The following is a 16,788-nucleotide window of genomic DNA, read 5'->3' as shown; positions in this document are numbered from 1 at the left end:
GTAGAGGATCTTCCAACCCATTCACACTCATCCCACGGGAGGCAGGGTGCCTGAAGCAGAGCTGCCACCTAGGAACAGTTTTACCAACAGCAGTACTACACCAAGGAGACTGTTCCTAGCTTCACGAGGAGGCGGAGCATGTAGCTGTCTACACTGAATATTTTATATCACTAGAGAGTACTGCCCTGCCTCCCAAAGCAACTGTCACAGTGTCTAGCATTCTACTATAATTCAGGGTTTTTTCAAGCTAAATTTCTAATTCATCAAAACTATTCCTATCAATGTGTTGGATATTTTTTTTTTCAAAGACACAGTAGGTTTGACCATGCTGATCATTATCGGGCTTCTTAGTTTTAATTTTGCTTTTTATTTATGTCTGTGTGAAAGAGTGTGTATGTGCATATGACATGTGTGTGGTTACCCAGAGGCAAGAAGAAAGCATCAGAGTTCCTGGAGCTGAACTTACAGGCATGAGGGTCCTGGGAACCAAACTCAAGTCCACTACAGGAGCAGCAAACTCTCTTAAGTGCTGAACCTTCTCTCTAGCCCCATTAGCAGGTATTTTTAAAAGTTATTTTATTATATTATGTATATGGATGTTTTGTCTGCATGTGTATCTGTGTACAACACATATGCCTAGTGCCCACAGAATCCAGATGAGAATGTCAAATCCCCCAGGAACTGGAGTTACAGGTGGTTGTTAGCCACTATCTGAATACTAGAAAATGAACTTGGGTCCTCTTGAAGAACAGTATGTATTCTTAACCTCTGAGCCATTGTTCCAGCTCCATCATCAACATTTTAACTTTGATGAGCTCAGATGTTTGTTAGAAATAAAATTACAGATAAAGGAATCTGAGGGGGAAAAGTTGGAGAAATTGACAAACAATATGAAATACAACTTTGAAAGAAGGAAGAAAGTTTTAAGAAAGTAGAGTAACTATCAACATATCCAAGCAGTGGACCCCACTCCTGGTCCCATTCAGAAACAGAAGCAACTCTGGAGACCAGAGAAGGACACTGCTCAACTCCACTGAGGATGACCAGAGAAGCACGGACCATCTATGTGAAGGCCTTGACTCTCATGAAGGAAGGTGTAACTTGGGATTCGTTAAAATTCACAGGAGGGTCAGGAACTGCTGACCAAGACACTACTCTGACATGGTCACTGATAGCACTCCTTTGAAGGTGGTGATGAAAGTTTAAAAGCCTCCAAAGATACTTAACATTTAGGGGACCTCTTAGCTTACTTAGTAGGAACCATTTTCATTCTAAACTTGTCTTTTAATCGATCTAAACCAGCATTCCCTGCTTTGTTAACATAAAACAATATGGCTGCCAAGATGGCTGCCTTGTCCAGCCAAGTTTACCTCACTGGAGTTAGAGGAGTTTTGAGGTAGCTGAGTTCCAGGAAATCCATGGCTGCTGCCCGAATCAAACATCTGACAAACAGAAAGAAGGAAAAAGACTAATGAAATGGTTCTACAATTTTCCTTTGGCATCCAGATATCTTCAGTTTAAGACTAAAGTTGTATAACTTTTTGTGAGCTCTTCATTTCACATTCTGGAGTAACATTCAAATATTACGCTTTCCCTCTGCAGAGGAATCTGCTTTCTTTCCTCCCATGGTTTCATATTGACTTTTCTGTGATGTCTCATAGCATTCAAGTCATCTTGAATTTTCTTGACTTTGCTTTTGTAATTATGCATTTCAGAAGATGTGGAACAGAGTTGGCAAAGCTGCAGAAGTCAATCTTATAACTGTTTTTATGTTCTTAGAATAAATATTGGAAGACAATATGTTAATAGAGGTTTGTTTGAAGCCAAAAAGACTAGAAATCACTTTTTACTTTTGTAAATTTTATCTTCTAGGTTTTGTAAAATGCTAACATCAAAATTTTCAACTAGGAATAACTAATACATCAACTTTATTCAGCTATGTATGTATTAACATCGTATCTTTTTTAAAACAAAGAATGTTCAACCAAATGCTTTTGTTTATCAAGAAATCTTTCGTTGAGAACACTTAGCAGATATGCCGAGGCAGACAGGAAGACTCATTTAATTAACTAAATGGTACTTCTAAAAATAAGCAAGTTACCCAGCTATTGATCATGCTTTAATTACATGAGGCTATCTTGATTAATATCAAAATTGATATTGACATTATATACAGAGCATAATCGTGAAGGTTCCATTCAGAAAACATAGGCCCAATATTAGTCAGTGGATTATAGCTCACCACTACCTACACCCAACAAATAATTATTTTTTGTAACTAAACAAAACATAAGCAGAACTGTAAGTCTTTCATTTCTTTTGCATTTCCTTATTGTGTATGTTGTGGGCTCATGCCACAGTGAACGCACAGAAGCTGGAGGACAGCCTGTGCAGTCAGTGCTCTCCTTCTACCATACGGTTCCTGGGGAAGCAAACACATCGCCAGACTTGACGGTCAACACTTTACCTACGGGGCCATCTCGCCAGCCCTGTGACTAGGCGATTCTTCCTGTCTATGAGTATTTAAGAAATCAGGGATCCCATAAAATAACTCACATGCATTTTGCTGTCTTTCCACCAACCCATCCACTCCTCCTCACCCAACCCTTCACGGTTTCAGGATTTTAAAACATTGAAATTATTTTAAAGTCTTTAGTCACACTATTCCTAAGTGTTGTTCACAATTAAAGAGACACGAATTAGGAAATAAACTTCTATGAACTGTGACCATCTCTTTAAAATAATAAGCAAAATCATTTCCAGAACACGGGCAGCTCACTGACAATCATTGCAAATCTTTTCCGTCGGTTACAGGATAAGATCACCTTATAGCTTTTTCTTTCCACTGTACTTGAAAAAAATAATCCTACAACCTGTCAACCAGGAGAAAAATATCAATTAACACATGCTGCATTATGGGTGTTTGGAATCACTTTGGATCTGCACATTCAATATGCTCTCAAAACAGTTCGCTGAACTTAGGGTCATATTTTAGCAATAAGTATTGGAGTTGTTCTTTCCTTGCTACAATACTAAGAGCAGGGGCTGAAAAGATGACTTGGTGGTTAAGAGCACTGACTGCTCTTTCAGACAGCCCAGGTTCAATTCCCAGCATCCACACGGCAGCTCACAACTGTTGTAACTACAGTTCCAGGGGATCTAACACACTCACGCAGATATGAATGTGGATAAACACCAATGCACATAAAATGGAATCTTTAAAACAAACACCAAGAGCAAACACTCCGTACTGCATGCAGCTCCTATGGTCCATTCTTTCAGGGATTTGGACACTACGGACAAGGCCAAGCACCGCCCCTGCTCTATGGCCCTGGTGCACAGAGGAGCTAACTGGTTTAGCCTTTCAGAGCACCAGATTTTCCCTCTGTAGCGCAGGCTGACAAAATGCAATTGTCAGGGTGAAAGACTTGAGGGACCACGGATTCTAGCATGACCATAGAATCCAGCACCATCAGTAAGATCTAGGACTAGCAATAGAACCTAGCACTATCAACCAATACTGTCTAGGACTAGCAGGAGAATTGGTGCTATCAATAGGATCTAGAACAATCAACAATATAGAATCTAGCTGCATTTCCCTTGGACTAGCATTACTTTTCTGCATTCATTTTCATATAAATTGATATAAGGCAACAAAAAGTAAAGATTGTTTTTCTAATTATTAGCCCCCCCCCACATACATACATACATACATACATACATACATACATACATACCTTTTCTTCTAGCAGGGGTCTACACATGCTAGGCAAACTCTCAACTACTGAATCACACTCAAGCCTCATGTTCTGCTTCTCTTTCTTCTTTTGGAGTCAGGGTTTCTAGTCCATGCTGACCTCAAGCTCACTGACCATGCCTTTGAACTCCTGATACTCCTTCCTCAATTTGCCAAGTGCTGGCTTTACACCTGTGCACAAATGTTCCTGGGTGTGCAGCGATGAAGATCAAACATGGAGTTTCAGGCACGCTAAGCAAGCACTCCACCAACTGGGCCACATCCCCAGACCTATTCTAAGAATTCTCTTTCCTATGTTCCTAAGACCGCACAGGCAGGCCTGCCCTTGAGGGTATGCTAAAGCAGACAACGTCATTTGTATAATTCACATGGGTACACGTCCCTGGCGAACCTAGATTCTTTTGAATCAACACTGAATTCACCTTCACCAGAAGATAAACACTTCTGACTTGCAGCAGTCCCCAGATGCGGGTGTCAAGAATCTCACCCAGCTTCCTATTCCTCCCACATCAAGAACTCACCTGAGTTATGGAAGCTCTCTTCTCCTTCCCTTTTCTTGCCAGGGTGTCCAGCCCTTTCAAGGAAGAAAATATGCCTTTCTTGTTTTTTCCTCTCTGGGAAAGGGAGAGTGTTCTCTTCCTGAGAGTGGAGCCATCTCTCGAACACACCTGATGGAAAACACAGTTGCAAACCATCTTAAAGCCAATCACAGTGTCTTTGCGTGGAGACGTCAGTCTCGCCCTGTGCTCTGTCAGTGACTGTGTTTGATGCATAGCTCATACACAGAAGTACAGCCTTCACACAGATGCCTCTTACCTAGACAGCACAAGCCAAATTCCAGCATCCAGAGGGCTCCACAGTGGGCAAGCGGGTCAGCGAAACCACTCTGAGCCCCGCAAACTGAGCCAGATCAATGCAGAAGCCAGACGTAATTTCAGACTCTACCCATGGGGCTCCCAACCTCAGGCCAAACAATCTTGATGTGTTGTGTTTATATGTGTGTTCACACATCTGCAGGTGCATGTGGGCACCAATGGTCAGCTCTGTGTCATTCCTGAGGTGCCATCCACCTCATTTATTCTTTTAAGTTTTCTCCTTTTCATGTGTATGTGGTGTTATATGCCTGTGGATATATGGATATATGTATGTTTATATGTGTGTGTGTGTGTGTGTGTTTGTGTGTGTGTGTGTGTGTGTGTGTGTAAGTACATATGGGGAGGTCTGGGGTTGACCTCAAGAATCATCCCCAAGCCTTCTTTCTGCTATTTGACATAGGGAATATCAGTCAAACTCAGAGTTCATCGAGTTTACTAGCTGACTAGTCAACTTGCTCAGCTCCAGGAATCCTGTCTCCAGGCGGTAGTCATGGCCACGGAGCATTTACAGGGATGCAAATCAGAAAACCAGAAGTCCTTTCATCTTGCTTTAACCATTAAGCCATTACCCAAGCCCTACCTCTCTTCCTTCCTTCCTTCCTTCCTTCCTTCCTTTCTTCCTTCCTTCCTTTTCTCCTTCCTTTTTCCTGTTTTTAGAATTTGGTTCTTGTGGGTCTGAAGCTCTCCAAGTCTAGGTTCTAGGGATAAAACTCAGTCTTCACACTTGCAAGGAAATGAGTTTACTCACTGAGTTGTCATCCTAGCCCCAGGTTGGGCAACATTTAATCCATATTTTTCTTCTTCTTCACCAAGTAGGAACATTCCTCAGAGGTCCTACCTTCCCAAGAGTATGAGGAAGGATAGACCAGTAGATTAAGAATATGGAGTAACTTCCAACTAATAGCTAGACTCCTAGAAACCTGAGGAACTGTCAACTACAGTCTCCCACGCTGATGCCTGGTACCTTGCCTCTGTGACCCTTGACAGTTACCAGGCTAACTTCCAGCAGAAGCTGGAAGCTAGCAACCAGTTAGGGAAAAGCAAGTCTCTACACAAGCCACTGACCCAGCCTTCCCCCAGGAACTTACCAGAGCATGGAAAGACGAAACAGACAGGACGCCCAATCTGCCAAGAGCCAGCTTGGATGGGCGGCTGGTGGCAGCAAGGAGACTCTTGGGATTCGGCAGCTCCCCACCTTGTAAGCTCGCCAAATAGCACCGCATGCGGAACAGGTCCATGTGGAATTTTTCCAGGTTCTGCTCCCATTGCTGGATCTTAAACAGCAAGACGAGAGATGACTTCAACCTAAGTCACAGGTCTGTGTTGCTCAAACTGCAAGTGAGCAACTTCAACTTCCACAGCACCCAAGGAACAATTATAATCAGCTGGAGTGGTGTGGTTTCAGTCCGCTTCCCCTGTTCCCTATACCTCACACCCTCCTACAGAAACACTCCACCCTCTCACACACACACCACATGGATGAACTTTATCAGGACAGCAAGAATCAAAGGCAGCTAGGGTGTGCCAATATAGTGGCATGCCAAAGTGCATGATGGGTACAGAACAACACTAAACCACGCCGACTCAGCTTGGGATGCAGAGTGAAACACGGGTCTCTCCTATTTCACCCCCCCCCCCACTTACACCCCCAGGACCTCTGCTGCCGCAGTTCTCAGGCTAGGGCTCATGACACCTCTGGGGGTCGCACATCAGATATTCTGCCCATCCGATATGACATTATGATTCATAACAGTAGCAAAATCACAGCTATGAAGTAGCAAAGAAATATTTTTTATGGCTGGGGGTCATCACAGCATGAGGAACTGTATTAAAGGGGCACAATACCGGGGAGGTTAGACCCACTGCTCTGCTGGATGAGCTGTAGACAGACGCACACAGCATGCATGACGGCAGTGACCCGAAGCTCCAGTCTAACCGGAATTTCTCTGAAACAATGACAAGCAAACGCACTTTGGGGACAGGACAGACAGTTAGCACTCACTGCTGTGCAGTGTCTGGGGGCATACACACCACCTGCACATCTGGCGCTCACTGCTGTGCAGAGTCTGGGGCATACACACCACCTGCACATCTGGCGCTCACTGCTGTGCAGAGTCTGGGGGCATACACACCACCTGCACATCTGGTGCTCACTGCTGTACAGAGTCTGGGGGCATACACACCACCTGCACATCTGGAAAACTTAAAGCAGCTGTAGATATTTACACAACAGACATTGCCACGTATTTCTTCCAAACCAGGAGTCACAGGCTGGCAAAGAAACGCCATCAAACGGCACTTGTTCATGGATCTCACTCCGGTCTTGGCAGTGTGTAAACGGTGACCTCCATTTGCACGCAGATCGACAGACACGGGTGACTTGCCAACACAAGACTCGGAGCAGGGCTGAAGCTGGCTTTCCACAGGCCCTGGTACCATCTCCACATAGCTACAATGGCCACCGGGCTCTGGATTCTGCCAAGGGTGACCAAGTGCCTCAGGACAAGTGCCATCTCAATCCTCTGTGTTACTCATTCATCCTGGATGACTGGCCATTAGAAAGATTCCCAACACTGGATACTGTCCACTGGATACTGTCCCCCATCCGGTCTTCCAGAAATTAAAACTTTGTGGAGTATTTCCTGTAAGTCAGTGGTTCTCAACTTTCCCAATGCTGCACCCTCTTAACACAGTTCCTCATGTCATAGTGACCCCCAACCATAAAATTAATTTTGTTGCCACTTTATAACTGCAATTGTTCTACTGTTATGAATTATAAGTATCTGTGTTTTCCAATGGTCTTAGGTGACCCCCCCCCCACCCACACACAAAGGGGTCGTGACCCACAGGCTGAGAACCACTGCTCTAAGGTCTCTTCATCAATTTCTTCTACGTTCAACATGTGACTTCCTGGATGAAAGCAATGCACTGAGAGCTCTGGAGGCGTTGCTCAGTCATCTGGGCGCATGCTCACAGCTGACACAAAGCTCTGGGATGGATCACAAATTGAACATCATGGTACACACCAGTGAGCCCAGCATGTGGAAAGTATAGGCAGGATTGGATGTTTAAGGTCATGTCCTCCCCAGGCCCAAGGAAAACGGTTTTTAAGTTATCCCGACATGAAAGCCTACTCTCCAAACTGAGTGCTCCTTAGTGGTGCATGCAACAAAACACAGCAATGACGTGGACGGCACAAGAGACGGGGGAGCCACTTTAATGAAGCTATTTATTACCCTTTATTAGAAAAGGGATAGAGTGTGTAAGTGTGTGCAATGTGTGTGTGTGAGTGTGTATGGTGTGTACACATATTTGAGCTCTATGCTACATGTGTGGGGATCAGAGACCACTTTGGGAAGCTGGCTCTCTCCTTCCACCTTCACCTGGGTTCCAGACATCCAGCTCAGGTCACTGGGCTAGCGCCATTAAGACATGTCACCAGCTGCATCAAAAGGGAACTTTTTAATGATGAAATCCCACAGGGAAACCCTAGATCTAAGCACTGACTCAACTTCAATGGCAAGCTTCCTCTTTCCTAGTACACAGTTATGTTCAGTGAATGAGCTCAGAGGTGCTCTGGACAGCTGTAAAGCGGGGGAGGAGGAGGCGGAGCTAGCAATAAAAATAATGAGGAGGCAAATGAGCACATGGTACATTTAAAGGAAGATGGCAGCACCCTGCAGGACCCAACCCTTTCGGAAAGTGTTTTCTCTCCTTCAGTCACTCAATTGCAACATTTGGCCCAACTGTCCATTACTAGGATTAGGCCTAACAGATAATTTACTCTTTCCATTTTGGTGGGAGGAACTTTAAAACGCCCGCACTGAAATCCACGTTCACTAGAGATCCCAACCCACGGCAAGGGTCTGCCAAAGCTGACCAGTGGCTACAACAGCGAGCCACAGTTCAGCAGCCAGCTTGGTTTTGTTTCCTTGGAGACAAAAGTCACCCATTTCATAGCCAGTGAATTTTCCTTCAAACCAAACTGGGAAGCCCAGTTACGGGAAACAGGGAACCGAGCTTTCGTCTCTCACTCGCACAAAAATTGTCTGTCCCACATTTAGCCAGCAAGCAAAGCATTGTGGGCTTCACTGAAGAGCCAGTGAGCAGCAGCTCAGCACCCAAGAGCAGGTTTGGGTTCATCCCTGGCTCTGCCAGCTACCAGCTGTGCACCATCAGAAACCCCACTCACCTAAGGGCCTGTTCTCCCGTCCGAAAAACGGATGCAGTCTACCTACCCATCTCTACTGGGTAGAGAGATCAGAAAATTAAATATATTGTTGCTTGAGAAGGAATCAGAATACTACACCAGAGAGGGAACTGGGGAGAGGATGGCAGGGAAGGACACTTGATAGCTGGGAGTAAAGAGGGAAAAGGAGGATACAGAGAACAGCTGGATTTCCTACAGTGAGGAAGAAAGTCCCCTGGCTCAAAAAGGGGCCCTGTGATAGTTCATGCTAATTTTCACTGGACGGCATCTAGAATTACCTGCAGATAAGCCCTGAACATGGCATTGAGGGGCTACTCAGATGTGATCAGCTGAGGTAAGAAGAGCCATCCTGAACGTGAGAGGCACGCTTCCATGAGCCCACACGGTATTTCATCACAAGAAAAGCAACAAGTAACTAATACAGCACCCAATATCCATTCCCTCACTACCTCTGGAAAATAAGCAAAGATGTGAGCAATAGGGCCCTTGAGGAGCTGTGTTCTGCAGGAGGGACAAAAGGAGCCACGAAAGACAACCGGAAAACAACATGCTGAGCAGGGAGACCGACAGAACCAAGGGCCATGGGATATCCCAGACAGAACCTGTGTGAGGAGAGTCAGAGCACTCATGAAGGAGGTAGCCCCTCGGCCTTCATGATAAGTGGAATGGACAAGGTGACCCAGGCGGCAAGGAGAAAGGAGGCAGCACGTTTGTACCATGCCGAGTCCCTCTGCTTGCAAGTCCCCAGAAATAGGATAGGAATGAAGAAATGGTCTAAGAGAAAACAGCTAAGCAGGCTTCTGGATGAAGGCCAGGGTGGAGAGAATTCATCTGAGCCATGGGATTGCCAAAGGGCTTTGGAACCAAGAAACCCCATAACCAGATGTGCTGGTTACATGTAAACACTCTTACGTGAAAATACATCACACCGCCCAGGGCACCCTTCTCTGTCCCTCTTCTGGTTAACACCTCCTTTTAAGAAGCAATTCAGAAGAAAAAAAAAAGCAATTCAGATGCCCCCTCTTCCAGGAAGTCTCCCAAAAATACATAGGAGGCCAAATCCTCCCCCCCTCTTGCTGTTATCCTCAGTGCTAGGAAGCTATAGCTCTGACTTAAGTCATCATGTGTTGAAAACTCCAAACCCAGTTCTGTCAACCTTCCAGAGTGTCCCCTGGCCTACACGCATGCCTAGCCTGCAGTGTGTACTAAATTAAAGCTCCCTGAACTAGGCTACACCTGTTGTGCTGCCCACAAGACTCCACCACCTCCCTACTGCCCACTAAAGAAAGCCCATATCCAAACACAGCACCCCCATCAATAGCCTTGCCCTCAAACCGCCCCACAACTGTCTCCCATTCTCCTCCACAAACATCCCCCTCCCCTCACATCATGTCACATCTTCAAGGCTCCATCTAAACTGCCCCTCACCAGTTTCCAAATATCTGAGCACAGCACATTCTTCATCATCCTCAACCTTTAAGTAAACATAGAACAGGATGTGCAGGGCACACTAAGGCTGGGGCAATGGATACAGCCACTCTCGTGGGGTTCCTCCAAACACCACAGCACCCCCTTTTCAGCCCACGTCAATGGGAAGAACCCTAGTTCCTGGAAAGGGGACACAATGAGCAGGCTGTGAGGGGGAGGGGAAGCCGTCTGGGAGGATGCCAAGACCGCCTAAAGGTGGTGAGGCCTTTGTTCTGATTTACTTGTCTGAAATAATAAATGGAAAGGAAAATAAAGTACTAACTGGACTTAATTTGCAATGCTTCCTCCCTCAGGACTTCAAAGGCGCGCCCCATGAGGACACAGAGTGGGGTCTGGCACGCATTGGACATGCTCAAATGAAAGTTGCATCATCTGCCGCATGAAATAGCCCAGAGGCCGGAGGAGCAGACCGTGGCGTGGTTTATTTTAAGCAAAGCGTATGACCTACAAGGCGGCATGAAACAGTCATTGTTGCGGTGACAGAGTCACAGTGTCTTTCTATCAGGAAAGGGTGTTGACAACCATGTTCTCCACCCACCAACTTCAAAGAGGTCCGGTCCCAGAGACTTTATCTGTGTTGTATGCTGATGTCATCTACATCTGCACAGTGAGGACACACGGTGGCCAGATCTGAAGTTTCTGGAGTCTCTGGGAGAAAATGTTCTACGAAAGAAAATGCCCAGCCCAGCTGTGGCTACTAAGTGAACTGGAGTGCTACATCACCGTGGCAACTTTCAAACAGGGTGGCTTGCAGAACATATGAAAGAGGCGTGGGACTGGGCCTCATTGGTCCCGGCCTGTGGATACAATGGACAATACTTTCCTAGTGGGATGGAGACTTAAAAGCAACCGCCAGTCAAGAAGAGAAGGAGCCGGAGAAAGATGTATTGAGGTTCACATGTGAACCATTCAGCTAGCAGAAGACTAGATACCCCAAGACCAGGGACTGTGTAAGGGTCAGAGCATGTTTGAGAAGAGAACAATACATACACACAGTGGGTAGAAGGTGGGTGCCGTGTGAACGGCACCTATAGGCACTCCACTCCCAGCAGGGAACTCTCCGACCCAGTATCATTCTAGGATTCTTGGGAGTGTTTTCCTCATTCTTAATAACCTCCACTATTTTCTCCTCTACAGATATGTTCCTGGGTTCTATTTTGTTCTGAGGCACAAGAACCTGGAAAATCACAGAAACCTTCTGGACTTCAACCCAATAACACCACTTGCTTTCTTTAGGTTTTGGGGACTAGCAAATGGAGAGCATATGGCTCTCTCTACAACTTCCTGACAGTTGCCTAGTGGCTGTAACTCCTGCTAATACCCTTTGGGGAAAGTTGACTAAAATATAGCCTTAAAAAAACCAACATGGTGAGATGACTTTAGGGCAGAATTTCTGAAACTCAACCAAAGATCTTCGCATAGGGAATTTGCACAGCATTGGGAGGCAGTGGTGAGGGAGGCAGGGAAAGATTAGGGCTGACAGCAGGGGTGAAGAAAGCCAGAGTGAAAAGATGGTATCAGGAAGCTACACTCCAAATGACCAACAGGACTCGCCAAAGAGTGGGCAATGGACCTCAAAAGGATAGTGCCCTACACTACACAAATGCTCTACACTTAAGCTACAACAGCAGCCTGCCTTCCTTTCTCTGTGCCAGGGTCTAGATGAGTTGCCCAGGTTGGCTAGTCATTGCTATGTAACCTTGGCTGGCTCAAATTTCTGATCTTCTAGCCTTAGCATCCCACGTAGCCGGGACTATACCTATGCTAACAGGCTCTGCTGATTCCAGTTTGTAAAATGAGCTCCTCTTTGGACTACCTAACCACTCAATACTCTCAGAGGTGTGTAAAAAGGTATAGAGTAGCTAGCTCTGCCCACCAGAGATCAGAAGTGATGAGACACCATCCATAAATCATTCATAAACTACAAACAATGCAACAAAATATATTGAAAGGACATATGTGGAAGTGGGGTGGGGAGTGAATGTACTTACAGGCAGAGACCACTGACATATTTTTTTAACTTTACATGTCTGGATGCACTGCCCGCATGTCTACCATCTAAGCACACATGTGTGCAGTGCCCACAGAGGCCAGAAGAGGGTATCGGGTCCCCTAGAACTGGCATCACAGATGTTGTGAGCTGCCATGTGGAATCTGAGCATTAAACCTAGGACACACCCTGCACACCATGGATGACTGGGAGGCTCTTGCAAGCTGAAGCATTAAGGATAACTTCTGGACCAAAGGTATCAACAAACAAAAGAGACAAAGCAGTATTCAAAAGCTGTGTGTGCTCAAGAGGCCTTCCATGAGACAACGAAAAGCAAAAATTGTTAGGCAAACTATTCACCTAACAAGAGCCCTAAAATCGTTTAAGCACCCCGTGACACAGTAGAGCTAATTATTGACCAGATACACTAAGATACTAAAATTACCTTGACTGGCTTTAAAAGTGATTATGGGGGCACTGTTCTCGGGCACACGCATATGGTAGAGGTCACTAGGATACACAATTTACTCTCTTGGTTTTGTTTGTTTGAGCCAGGTCTCGCTGTAGTGCAGGCTCACCTGAAACTCACAAGCAACCCTCCTACCTCGGTTAAAAAAAAAAAAAGTCCCAGTCTAGGATGGAGACTACAGATTGGTATTGTACTGCACACATGAAGAAGCATGAGGGATGTAACTCCATCTCTCCCTGTGAAGTCTTTCTTTTACTTCTTTCATTCACTGGAGACTCTGGGCTTTTTCCTCTGGAAACACTGTCCCTGTGTGCTGGAGCCTGAGAACAATGGTTTTGTTCCCCTAGGTTAGGCCTGTCTGCAGGGTGAGCTCTTCCCAGATGAAAGCAGGACACAGTAAAGAGGATGAACGCAAGCTGGGCTCCAGGTGGGGAGCCCCTGTCTTCTGAACAAACCCCACATTCTTCCACCCTCTGCTTTCCCCTGGGCTCTGTGAGCAAGAACGGTTCCATTCAGCACTGTAATTCTAAATAATTACTAAAAACTTCATTCTGGCATTTTCTACTTAGAAAACAGAGACTCACAAGCATTTCTATGCCACTTGCTACGAGACCTTCGTACCTTTCTACCCAGACCACGGCCACTTTACTGCCACTGTCTTTCCTAAGTCACTCTTGTCCTTCTAATATTTCCTGAAATTGCTACTTATACTGTGCTTTCTCCCCAACTTTAAACACTGCATCCAGCTCCAGCCCTCAGCGCCAAGAAGGCAGTCAGCTCTCCATCGCTATGATGAAATGCGTGAGAAAATCAACTTAGAGGAGGAAAGACCCCATCGGCTCACAAGTTCTGAGATTTTGGTGTATGGTCCCCTGGCTGTGTTGTGTCTGGACCCATGGTGAGACAGAACATGGGGGACTGCTCAGGGCAGAACAAAGCTACTCACCTCATGGTGGCTGGAAAGGGGCCAGAGACAAAATACACCTTTTCAAGGCAGGCCTTCACTTACCACTTCCTCCACCTGGGCCCCAGCTCCTAATGTTTTTACTACTTTTAATACTTCATCCACCCATGACATCATAGTCCTTGTGAGCCAATGACCTCCTCAAGGCCCCTCCTGTGAACACTGCTGAAGGGAGATCACACCTTCAACACATGTGGGAACGTAAGATCTAACTCACAACAAAAGGATAAAATAAATCCACCCAAGTCTTCAAGTCAGACTCTGTATGGCCTGATTTGAGTGTCTCCCCCAGATTTCCACAGCAAAGGCCTGAATTCCCAAGGAGACAGAACTGCGGAGTGGAGCTTTCTGGGAGGTAAGTAGGTCATGTGGAAAAGCACTTGGGAATGAGATCCCTTATGAAGAGGACACAGAGAATTAATTCCTTTGCTCCTTCCACCATATAAGAAGACAGCAGGACAGCATATCACCTCCACACAGGGAAGCCGGCTCCATCTGACGCAGAATCTACTCAGGCCCTGACAGAGAACTTTCAGATTCAAGAACCATGAACAATAACTTCCTATTGTTTATAAACCACTTTGATAATGGACTTTGCACCAGCGGCCATCGCACTGGAGTGCCGAGTACGTATCATGCCAATGTAACACTTCTGTGCCAGAGTGCTCAGGAGCCCCAAGCCACCTCTCTGTTACATCTGTTCCAAACCAAGTGACCCCTGCCCTCCTCCCAGCCTGGAAATCCCCTCTTCCAGCATAACTCAATGTCTCAAGGCCATCTTCTTTCAGGGAGTCATCTTCACTATTTTCTCAAGTTCCCAGCCCAACTTCAACCCTGTGATCTCTCAGAGCATTTGAAGACTATGCCAGGTGTCACCCAATTGAGCTCATTCTAGAGTGTTCTTTATTGTCATGTTTACCAGGCTTGCTTTCTAACTAAAGTGATCTTAGCAATAAGATTCACCTTTCATAATTATTTTTTATGCTTTCAAGCCAGGTGCATCGCTAATATATATTAATATGTGCAATACGTAAGAGAGGGAAGACCTGAGAAGAGAGGAGATGGACACACATGGGAGCATGCATTGGTGCCCGTGAGCGGCACACAGTCGGTGGTACCTGGTTCTCAATGGCCTTCCTGTTCTTGGGGTCGCCCACCACAGACAGCTGCAGCTCTGCCATCTTCTTCATCTTGCTGTCCATGTCGATCTTCTGAAGCAGGCTTCTGGTCTGGCTCTTGAGCAGTCGCACCGTGTCCTCTTTCCCGTGCTTCTTTGCAAAAAGGGATGCACATGCCGAGTGTATGGCGGTGACCCAGTTTTCCAGATCTGTCTGGCTTGTGGCCTAAACATGGGATGGAGGAAGTGTTGAAGATTATTTGAGCACCAAAATTATCTCCAAACTGGAAGACCAAGATTTGATGTGTCAAACCCAAGTGATCTCTTCACACACACACACACACACACACACACACACACACACACGTTTAGTTTCCTAAACATAAACTCCCAACTCATGTTCACAGACCCTGAAAGAACATCAAGAATTAAGCAGGAAGGAACATAGAGCCTATACTGGTTAGTTCTACCTGCTGGCTTGATACAGTAGAGGATGTCCCAAGAAGACTTCCCATGAGGGACTGTTGAGAGTAGGTTGACCTGTGACCATGTCTATGGGGGATTGTCTTGACTGCTTTAACTGACATGAAAAGAACAGTCTGAAAGTAGAGGGCACCACTCCCTAGATTTGGGTCCTGAACTGTGTATAAGAGTAGAGGAAGTGAGCTGAACAGTATGTGTGTGTGTGTGTGTGTGTGTGTGTGTGTGTGTGTGTGTGTATGCACGCATGTGCATTTGTTTCTTCCTCTGCCCTTGACTGTGAATATGATATGATTAGCTGCACCAGCCCCCCCCCCCCCCACACACACAGTGACTTCCCCGCAGCGATAGACTATGACCTAGCGTCATGAACTAAAATAAACCTTTTCTCAGTTGATTTTTCTCAGGATATATCAGCATGAAAACAAAACGCAGAAACCTGCATATGGCAGTCAGGAAAATGAGAAACAAATAAACAGCTCTCAGCGACAGAAAACAAGGGTCTGTCCACCCAAGGTGACATCATGTCATACATATTACATTCATGCTAAAAGCAATCTTGTAAGGATTTTTGGTTGTTGTTGTTGGTGGTGGTTGTTGTTTTTCAAAATAGAGTCTCTCGGTGTAGCTCAGGCTAATCTGGAAAGCACTAAGTAGACCAGGATAATCTTGTAGTCACAGTGATCCTCCTGTCTCAGTTTCCCAAGTACAGATGTGAGTTACACCCTGCTTGGCTTCTGTGCACTTTCATAAACCTACTTGTTCAAAGTCCAAAGTGTCAAGGAGATACAGGTGCTCAACAGACACACACAAGTGCTCGACAGACACACACAGGTGCTCAACAGACACATACAGGTGCTCAAAAGATGACAAAGGTGCTCAACAGATGACAAAGGTGCTCAACAGATGACAAAGGTGCTCGACACACAGAGGTGCTCAACAGACACACACAAATGCTTGCCAGACACACACAGGTGCTCAACAGACACACACAGGTGCTCAACAGATGAAAAAGGTGTTCGACAGACACACAGACAGGTGCTCAACAGATAACACAGGTGCTTGACACACACAACACAGGTGCTCAACAGACACACACAGGTGCTCGACAGACACACACACAGGTGCTCGACAGATGACATAGGGGCTTGACACACACAACACAGGTGCTCAACAGATGACAAAGGTGCTCAACAGACACACACACGCAGGTACTCGACACACACACAAAGGTGCTCAACAGACACACACAGGTGCTCGACACACACACACAGGTGCTCGACAGATGACACAGGTGCTTGACACACACAACACAGGTGCTCAACAGACACACACAGGTGCTCAACAGACACACACATGCAGGTACTCGACACACACACAAAGGTGCTCAACAGACACACACAGGTGCTCGACACACACACACAGGTGCTCGACAGAT

At 45.9% G+C, this 16,788-nt stretch overlaps 1 protein-coding gene across 2 annotated transcripts in view; it reads right to left on the bottom strand.

Moving 5' to 3' along the window:
- Positions 1-16,788, bottom strand: part of Tiam2 (TIAM Rac1 associated GEF 2) — a 129,712-nt gene that overhangs the window by 79,049 nt on the left and 33,875 nt on the right. The window contains exons 6-9 of one of the 2 annotated variants that reach the window (XM_041680056.1): positions 14,872-15,096; positions 5,721-5,906; positions 4,279-4,425; positions 1,371-1,442 (exon numbers count right to left, since the gene is read on the bottom strand). In XM_041680056.1, the coding sequence (XP_041535990.1) occupies positions 1,371-1,442; positions 4,279-4,425; positions 5,721-5,906; positions 14,872-15,096 (630 nt within the window). The remainder of the gene's footprint in view (positions 1-1,370; positions 1,443-4,278; positions 4,426-5,720; positions 5,907-14,871; positions 15,097-16,788) is intronic. The other variant, XM_041680057.1, reaches the window with a different exon arrangement.

This window comes from Microtus oregoni, unplaced genomic scaffold (genome assembly GCF_018167655.1).
Source record: "Microtus oregoni isolate MIOR12 unplaced genomic scaffold, Mior012 000033F_ref0000390, whole genome shotgun sequence".
In the NCBI taxonomy this organism is placed as follows: Eukaryota; Metazoa; Chordata; class Mammalia; order Rodentia; family Cricetidae; genus Microtus; species Microtus oregoni.
This window is presented reverse-complemented; position numbering and strand designations above follow the sequence as displayed.